General features: G+C 38.5%; 1 protein-coding gene across 1 annotated transcript in view; it reads right to left on the reverse strand.

The window, feature by feature from the left end:
- Positions 1 to 5,423: 5,423 nt before the first annotated feature.
- The window catches only part of LOC141347545 (3',5'-cyclic-AMP phosphodiesterase 4B-like), a 29,203-nt gene continuing 24,467 nt past the window's right edge, over positions 5,424 to 10,159 (reverse strand). The window contains exons 3-10 of the mRNA XM_073852546.1: positions 9,627 to 9,821; positions 9,437 to 9,535; positions 9,183 to 9,347; positions 8,996 to 9,095; positions 8,746 to 8,900; positions 8,509 to 8,631; positions 8,232 to 8,414; positions 5,424 to 8,145 (exon numbers count right to left, since the gene is read on the reverse strand). Of these exons, the coding sequence (XP_073708647.1) occupies positions 7,780 to 8,145; positions 8,232 to 8,414; positions 8,509 to 8,631; positions 8,746 to 8,900; positions 8,996 to 9,095; positions 9,183 to 9,347; positions 9,437 to 9,535; positions 9,627 to 9,821 (1,386 nt within the window). The 3' untranslated portion in view covers positions 5,424 to 7,779. The remainder of the gene's footprint in view (positions 8,146 to 8,231; positions 8,415 to 8,508; positions 8,632 to 8,745; positions 8,901 to 8,995; positions 9,096 to 9,182; positions 9,348 to 9,436; positions 9,536 to 9,626; positions 9,822 to 10,159) is intronic.

Raw genomic sequence — 10,159 nt, forward strand, 5'->3', positions numbered from 1 at the left:
TTTATTTTTAATCAAATGAAAAATAAACCCTTTTCATTTTTGGCAAACAAACAGAGGTTTAAAATCAATACATGGAAGAAAAATTATATTCAACGTTTAAATAATAATTGTAGTATTTTTTTCTACATTTAAGTGGTTAATCTTGTTGTAGTATTTATTTTTTATCATAAATATTGTTTTATATAAAAAAACACCATTCATCCGCCATTCATAGCCTACATACAGAGGCAAACGGAACATGCAGGATTCATATTAAAACGCATTAAAATGCATTTCAGTTTTCACAGACACTAGTCCATATCGCGATTTGAATTAAGTGACAGACCAACTTTTGATTTATTAATACAAAAATCGACGAATTCCGTGGCGTTCCACGCTATAGTAAATTCCGTTTTTATGAATGGAGTGCGCGATCCCGCCCGTGTTTTCGCGGAGGAGACGATGGCTGCGTTCGAAACCGCATACTCAATGAGTAGGTACTTAATTTCAATAAGTACTTACTTAATGAGCGCTAAAAGAGTTCGTACTCTACAGCCAAATCTCGTTGAGTATGGATGTGATCTGCACGTCTTCCGCCATGTTGAGGTTATCATGTGACCAACGACGTTATAACAAGTGCAACAACTTAACATATAGCGACAGGTTTAACTCATCTTTCTATAAATATTTTGATATTGATGACATTTGTTCATTTTGTGGTCATGTTGAAGAAACAGCTGTTCTTTTATTGTGATTGTAGTATAACGGATACGTTTTTGGTTCATTTAGGTTTTTCTGTTTTTTAATTCTTAAAGAAATAATTTTTGTTAGGAAAACCCAAATTCTTTATTTTTGCAAAAGTTAGGCTATTACTTTTGTTTTATGTTCAAAATTGTTTATCCACACGCAAAACTATAGCTTAAATTACTGTTAAATTTCTCTTTTCATCCCTGAGGCTTATCAGTAACAAAAACAAATACAATTTTTGATAAACTATGATGTGAATATTTGGATTATTCAGAGATATTTAATCATATTTCCCTGTGTATATAATCACATACTATGATGTAAGCAAGCCTAATAGTTATGTTTTCAGGTTTTCTCATTATGATTGTTCATTGTTAAAGATAAATACCATCTTTCCCTGAGCCTGTAATAAGTTATGTAGTAATAATAATAAAAAGAAAATAAGCACAACAGGTGCTCAAACACCTCATAGCATCAGTAACACAACAACCCTACCTAGTACATCTTCCTCCATGTTTGCAATATCTGCACAAAGGAGACGTGGATCCGCTTCTCCAAGGTCTTGTGTTTGGAGAAGACAGTTGATTTTACACTCAAAAAATGTAAGTATTACTACTTAGAAATTAGGATTACCTCAGAATGCACTGATCAATAATAATCATAAATGCTGACCTATAATTAATTATATTTTTTAGTAAAACAAGCATGTTTTTTTTTCAATCAAGTAATTAATTAATGCATATGTTAATGAAACTTATGTTTTATTTACTGATAACAACATGGATATATGAGTAAAATAATAAAGTAACCATGAACATAAATAAAGACACATGGAACAAAGCTTTATTCAGACATATTGGTATTTTAGTCTTTCTCTAGAGATGCTCTCGCTGGCTCTTTGGTCTCTGAGGATGAAGAGACCACAGCAACATCTGGTCCAGATGAGACAAAGGGCAGGTGGAGTGATGGAGGGTCTCATCGATGGCACTTGACCATTTCCAGGATGCTGCTGTGGATTTCTCTTTTCTCACTGCACACACCAGTCTGCAGCAGATATTTCAGATCATACAAAGATGCACAAATATAATACAAAAGTTGATCTTTTTATTATTGCATTAAAAACCTATACATAATAATGGCATAATCTGTATATTGTGTTTTTGCTATTTTGCACTTTGCACTTTGTCTTGTGTACTTGTATATTGTTATTCTTTGTAATCTATGTTTTGTCTTGTCACTGTCACTTTGTTGCACTGTGGAGCTGCTGTCACTAAAACAAATTCCTAGTATGTGTGAACATACCTGGCAATAAAGCTCATTCTGATTCTGATTCTGATTCTGAAGATCTCTGTATTAGAAGTAACAAAATTACCAAACTTTATATTAAGTTTCGGATTTTGTTTTTCCCCAAAAATGCTGCTGTCACCTTTCCTTTCAGGTCCTGCTCCACCGCAAAATATCTGCAACAAAGGCACAGAAATCTAGAATCAGAAAAGTGCTTAAAGTTTTTTTAATATTATTAAGAAACTGCAACTTAAGGTTTAAATAGATGTCTGTAGTGTACTCACTCAAAGCCTTTGATGGCAGCACTGCTTCATCAATCACTCTTCACCAGACAAGCATACTTCTCTCATCTGTCCCTGTAACATCCACACAAGATTCAGCTCCCTCTGATTCATGTGCTCAAAACTACATTTATGAGGTAGCTGTTGTGTTAATTGGCTTTTTATTAGTGGTGGGCCGTTATCGGCGTTAACGTGCTGCGTTAACGTGAGACTCTTATCGGGCGATAAAAAAAATATCGCCGTTAATCTATTCTCAAAGTTGGGTTGGGAGCTGGGTCTAAACTACGCAAGATATGATGACTTTCACCTTGATATTTTAGCACGGATGACGTATACCTAGTCGAATTGCACTGTAGGGGGCGAGAACGAGTCTTCAACTTCTGTGAAATTACCACATCAAATGAGACGCGCAAACATGAATGCAGCTATGAAGCCGCTTCAGGGCAGGTGCGTTGCTAGACCCTTTTTACTGGGGCACGTGAGTTATAATTTACTTTGATAATCCCGAAATAAAGACATTAAACTATATGCAACAACTAAATTGACGCTTCTAAAAGCAACGCAGTTTAACCCAAGACTATGCACGCAGATATCCATGCCGGTGCGCGTCTGTGCAGCACGCGCACGTCGTGCAACCTTTTGGGCAGAAGTACTTGGTTACACAAGTTTGTATAGGTAATTATGTTGTAAATGCAGTTGTCAAGCAGTTTGTGATGCATTTTGGAAACAGGAGATGAGCGCCTGATCTAATGCGCCACCTGGCCCGTTCTCGAAGACTTACTTTTAGTCATTATTTGGGTAGCACACATATTCTGAATGCCTTCAGCAGAATTCAAATTAGCCATTTTAATCTAGATTAATCTAGATTAATTCCAAGATTTAATCTAGATTAATCTAGATTAAAAAAATTAATCTATGCCCACCCCACCCCTACTTTTTATCCAATACAAATGCTCCTGAATTTATCAACAGTACTATTAGACAAATGAAACAGATAACTCATGTTTAGTTACTATATGTACATGTGTTTATTTACATTACATTAATCTAAAGCAGTGTTGACATCAGAGAATTCTACATAAACTCACATAACGTCCATCACTCATTTAGATGTCTGTTTGGTGTTGTGATGTGCTCATTTAATTCTCTCAGAACATGTTCCTGTCAGTTGTTAAACATTTAGTAATCATCTTTAAGATGTATATGGTCGCTATACGTAAAAAAACGTGTTTTACAGCGAAATTACAAATATCATTACAAACGTTACACGTCTTGACACCTAATGCAAATCAGCAGTTTACGATACAGTACTTCAACAAATACGATTTTAAGACAGGGAACCGTGTTTTGGTTTGTAATACTCACATTTGTAAACACCCTCGTCGCGGTTCTCAATCACGTTCGATGATGACGTTTTGGCCTCCTGTGGCCTCCTGGGATTGAAAAGTGTGCATCAGATGAACACTTCAGAATCTGGGCAGAAGCAGTAGGACATCCGGGGATTTCTCGCCTACTCTTTTATGAATACTGAGGTTTCGAACGTACTTCTTTCTTCACGTACTCATTTTCCCTACTATATAGTAGGTAAGTAGGCATATTCGCACGCACTTTAAGTAGACGTTCGTCCGAATCTCGCGAGGATTAGTGCACTCGCCTACTAATTCTCGCCTACTCTTTTATGAATACTGAACATTCAAACGTACTTTTTTGCTCGCCTACTGCTTTTTGCCTACTAAATAGTATGGAAGTATGCGGTTTCGAACGCAGCGACTGTAAACGCGCGACCATGTAGAGACAGAAATGACATGCCCAGCTAACAAAATTACGTAACTGTTACGTCGTGTGTTAGCAGGGTGCCTTCCTGTAAATAAGATAAATAACATAAGGCAATTTAGTTTGTTTAATAAAAGAACCATGTATACACCTGTTCTATAGGAAAGATAACCTTAAATGACTTATATTGTGATCTGGCGTTATATCGAAAATAAAATGAACTTGACGGTCAAGGGGGCGGGGGGTGGCGTTGGGGGGGCCGGTCGCCCCCCTTAGAAAATGGTAGGGGAAACACTGTGATTAGGCCAGCCCAGTGTCAGTATGGAAAATGAACCAATGGGCCGCTGTCCCTGCTTTATGGGCCGGTCGTTGGCTAATAAAAAATAAATAAATCATATTATATCGACCAGACCCCAAGTGTCGGCCCACCGGGCATTTGCCCGATATGCCAGATTACCATTATGGATATAAATACATACATATATATATATATATATATAATGAGCAGATGAAAATGAAATGTGAAGGATCCTAGCCTGAAATGGCCCATCTGACTCTTACCTTTCTTCTTGTCTTACATAAATGCTTGAGATTCTGGGCAAAAAGGCCTTAAAATGATTCACACACAGGGATTTCACTCGGGACTGTGTCATCTGAGGGCTGACATAGCTGGAGGAATAGATCAGGACTGATATTCACTGGATGCAATGTGACCTGTCACACTGGATTCAGCTTCAAACAAGGCGACTACACAAAGGGTTCAAATGCAAATCTGATGGCCTCATTTTAAGACCAAGGTTCCTGTTTTCAACTACTATTGATTTTGTGTACATTTTTCTTATTTTTCCTGAATATCTTTTTTTTCATATAGTACTTCTCTTCAGAAGCTAAAGGAAAGACTTGTATGTTTCCCAGAAGACATTCTGCTGAAAACCCAAAGAATTTGTGGGACCAAAAGTATTTTTCTGAAGAACAGCGGGCAGTTTAACTGTTCAGGACAAACAAGGGACTGTGGATCATTCAGGTATTTCAGAATTAAGCGTATGTAAATTTTGAATGGGGTCATTTTTATAAATGTAATTTTTATGAGGTTTTATTTATTTATTTTTTTAAATAAAAAATAATATGCATTTTGTATGATCCCTCTTATTTAGGTAAAATAAGTCTGCAAGGGGTAAGTAAACTTGTGACCTCAACTGTATTGTATGTAATATTATAATATTTTATATCTATTCATTTATTTTATTGTTATACTGTATTATACTGATAGAATCATTCAAATGGATAAAATTTACAAGAGACTGATTTAAATAAAGTTCATGTAACAAAAGTGATGAAGAAGGACATTAAGACATTGAGTATATTCATGCTTTGTCTTTAATCACTTCATAGAAAAGTAGCTTCAGATTTTATTGAACACAATATACAATATTATTACCATACATTGTGTGAAACATTGAATATTCACCTGCAACAATGTGGGATAACCAGACGATAAAAACTCATCCCTCATGCAGATAGCACTAATTCTGTTGAATCCTTTTGGACGCAAATGGGACCAAAAGATCTCAAACATAGATTAACAAAGTTATACTGACAATTTGAATTTCAAAACTGCTAACAAGGTCAGAAAAATAGTTCACATTAGCACAAATAATTACAGAAGATCACATTTTCGTAATTATATCGATTTCACATTTGTTGTTCAGAGATTGTGATGTCGGTGACCAATTCCGCTCCCGTAAACGTGTACATTCACAGGCCACTTCTGAGCCGTTTTTAGCAATCTCCATTCAAAATGTTGTATATATTTGAGGGCCACGTTCTGTGGAGAATCTCGTGAGATACTGATTTATCGATGTTACACCAAACAGTGACACACAAAGCTTCTAATATCTGACAGATGTCTACAGTATGCATTTATGTCTTATCTACAGACTCTCCCCGTTACCAATGGGTCGCGTGTCTCATAGGCTACTGTTCTGGGCAGTTGAAAATTGTGCAATATATTCATACATAGTATATATAATATATATTTATTTATATTAAAACATAAACAATATTACTAAATAAAACAGACTCAGTCCAAGAGCCCACTACACAAGAAACACCACCAATTTTCGGTAATGCAAGTGCATATAAATTAATCCATTTACAAAGAAACATTATTCCTTATGTACAGTTAACGGTAATAAATACACTGTTATAAACAGTAGAGGACCAATCTGAGCGCATATAAACAAAGTGAATGGAAGGAGTCGTGAAAAGCGTGGGCTGGTGATCGAGTGACCCGACGGATGCTCGCACACACAAACACAGTAATGTGTAGACACATATATAAATGTGCGCACAAACGTACATTTGCATGCTACTTTGGCCATTAACTGTTTCCACTGTTGAGACTTTGAGCGTAAGGTAGTTAAAGTACCTCAAAGTATGAACTACACACAAACTTAAACATTAACGGTGACAAAATGTATGAGACGACAATGCTAATGTCAACAAAACTGGCATGTTAAAGTTATTTTTGTTTTGTAATCATATCTCGTGTTCAACGAGATGGGGAAGGAAATCAGTTTACGTATCTGTCCTAATAAGTGAGCCAATCATAAGAAAAGATATTTTATTTAGAGGACAATCTTCTGTATCAAAATGTGTAATAAAGCTACAAAAGCTAGTTTAGACTGCGTTTACTCTGTTCTGAGGTATGATGGGAAGAATGAAAAATGACTGCTGTAAGGAAGACAATTCTAATGAATCGAAAGCAAATTAACGTTTAAGTGTATTTAGCTTTGGCTTCCCCTCTGATTTTAGTACATTATGAGACCCCTAGTGATTGGATTTTTGGGGGGTTGCTTGTATTTTTACGATCTAAGCAGATAGGGTCTTCATATTTAAGGGCATCTAAAGTTTATTTGTGCAACAATGCATTTACCTAACAGATTTTTTACCCTAATGTGGATGTGATGACGTACGGATCCAAATAAACAGTTTGTGCTCATATTTCAAAAGTCTGACACAAAATGTAGATAGAATAAACAGAAAGTGCCTCTGTCATCATTTCTTAGTTTTCTGATCGTTTGTCAGATGTTTGGATTATTAAGTTATATTGCCAAACAAAGGAAGACACTAAGTTCTCTCTCCAGCGTAGATATAAAACAATTCTGCATGTTCGGTCTGGTTTGCTTTAGAAAACGAAAACATTTCAACGTACAGTTATACTAAAACGTGTTCAATAAATAAAAGACTATTAAAAAGACAATAGTAAAAAGGCACACAGTCTTTAGACAAATGGTACAGAAAAGTAAACAGTTTCTCTCTTTACAAATACTTGTTCTTCAGTAGTTCGTGTTTGACCTTATCACACACCCCATAGCTTTACAAAAAGTTTGTGTTGGTACAAAAAAAGAGAAATCCTCTCAGTAGTGTCTACTCCTCACCGCCAGGTAAACAAACAAACTGTCCACATTGGCCCCAATCCTTCATGTTTATCAAAGTCGCCTGTCAATCGTTCAGGTCCAAAATGTCTGCAGCATTTATTTCCTGAGAGCTCCTACCAAACTGTCTCCAAACGTAAGTGCAAGGAGGGCAAGACATCCTCCTCCCACGAGGGCCTAAAAAAGCACCCCATGTGGGCTTTTTAAAAAGCATCAACTGCAAGATTGCTCCTCTCGCAAGGGAAAAACAGCTACCGCCTGTTAAGAGACGCCGAGTCCTATGTGTCGACGGGTGAGGCGTCTTCGGTAACTATCTGGATGTGTGTAGTGGATTCCATTTCTTCCCCTCTGTCTTCTTCTTCCACCTCCTCATCCTCGTCGCCCTGGCTCTGTTCGTCTTTTTCCGTCCCTTCTGAGTCCTCTTCCTCTAGCGTGAGCTCAAACTGAAACTTGTCGGGCCCTGAACCCCCACCGTTGCCTTCTTTGTCGGGCTGGTAGAAGGGTGGGGAAGGACTCTGGGGGATCATGCTCTGGTACCAGTTCCGATTATCCTCCAGCGTGTCCAGGATATCCTGGGCATCTGGATGCACCAAATCAGCCCAGGTTTCCCACAGCGGGTGGACGATGTAGTCAATGAAACCCACCTGAAGAGACAAAAAATGCGTTAGATGTTGTAAGGTACTTCAAATATGGTTCTTCTTAAGATGATACATCTCAGACAGGAACTAACCTGTGATTTCTCCACCGAGGCAGTGTGTTTGTCACACATGGGGCTGATCTCCATGCCACGTTCCCTCTCTCTATCACCCTGGTGAAAGAACTCGTCCATAATGCGGTCTGTCCACTGGCGGTACAACTCTAGAGACTTGGTGGGATTGCTCAGATCGGCACAGTGAACCATATTCCGCAAAACCTGAAGTAAAATCACAATTTTAGACAACTGCAATTCATGTTACTCTAATTTCAATGAATCATTCATTGACAGGGAAGAACATAAAGACCCGTACCTGTATCCTGTCTGTGTAGTTGTCCAGAAGTAAAACTCCTGAGCTTGTCACTTTCTTCGTCTCTACCATGGTCTTCAGATCGGCCAATAAGCTCATGTGCTTAGTCATGTCTGTGGCCAGTACCTGTTGACAGGAAACATTGAACAGTATATGTTAGCATATAAATCATTACAATGTAAATAGAAGCAGATGGCCTGGAAGGAAGGAAGGAAGGAAGGAAGGAAGGAAGAACCTCACCATGTCAATGACCATCCTTCGGAGTGACTGCCTTTGTTTCTTAGTGATGTTCTGGAAGATGTCGCAATTGTCCTCCTGGAGAAGTTTAAACCCCACGGCTAAGTGGTGGTTCTCCAAAACGGACTCGTCGTTATACATAAGCGCCAACTCTGAGTCTGTAAGAAATTAGCAAATATGCAATTAATTGAAGTGTTTCCATGAACTTCATGCTGACAGTACAATAAAAACTTGGAAAAGTAAGAACACTCACTTGTATTGATGAGGAACTGGTTTGAAACTCCAGGATGGTCCACATCATGAATAGCTGCTGCAAAAATTGCTGCCAGGATCTCAAGATCCGTGAAGACAGCCTGTTAGGACAAATTGAAAATGGTGAGACATATGAAATCCATTTAGGGAAAACTCTTAAAAATGCACCTGAAGAAAAGCGCTCTTACATCTAGTGCAGGTGTGGACAGGAGAATGTGAGTTGACTGGGCCACATCGGCAGCATGAAGGCTGTTATGATAGGCCACATCTTGGTGGTAATGATCCTCAAGGGTCATCATATACGTCACAAAAGTGTCTGCCGGGATCTTAAATGTCTTGAGCAAGTCTCGTTCCTGTTACAGAGAGAAGGAATGCTTTTTACAATCTTGGACGATATGACAATTTGTTGCAAAATGTTGGAAAGGGTGGAGGAAGAACTGACCTGGAAGATGGCGTACATAATGCAAGTGAGGGGCCGGTTGTTGGAATACTCTGAAACTGTAAAGATGTTCAAGCCCCATTTGTTCAGATCTTCTAATTCCTGAAGAGGAAAGATGGAATTGAATGAGATCAACAGAAATTCAGTCGAACACACTAAAGAACACTAAAGTATTAGTCAATCTTCCACCTACCTTTGACAGTAAATCCTCGTTGTCGGTTTTGACGCCGAAGCGAGCGATGCCGCAGTTGAGGCTGGGCCCGTGGGATACTTTCTTCACACCACTGATCTGAGTCATCAGCTGCTGTTTTTTCTTCTTCTCGCGGGCTTTAGGTGTGGGCGAGGGAATCTCCACCTCATTCTGTTTGTCTGTGAGGAACAGCAAGAACTGAATGATTAGAACAATTTTGCTCTCTCTATCTTAAACTTGTCACAAAGAAACCAAGTTGGTCCTCAAAATCTATACAGATCATGCACAAGTGTGTCAGTTGTTGGCAGATCACATTCCAGATTACTCAATCTCTTCATTGTAGTTTCCACACAGACGAGACACATACATGCCCGCACAAAAGCCCATTGTTGGGAAACCGGTGGCCGTGTATCGTGTTTCCCTTAGTGACGTAAACAGACGCCTTTGGCCCAGGTGCAGCGCCACAGCTGAATAGCTCACATCTGCACTCGGTGAGTGTGCTTCTCAGGAACCGTTGCCCTCGGACGGCAGAACAG

Source organism: Garra rufa, chromosome 12, assembly GCF_049309525.1.
Source record: "Garra rufa chromosome 12, GarRuf1.0, whole genome shotgun sequence".
Taxonomy (NCBI): domain Eukaryota; kingdom Metazoa; phylum Chordata; class Actinopteri; order Cypriniformes; family Cyprinidae; genus Garra; species Garra rufa.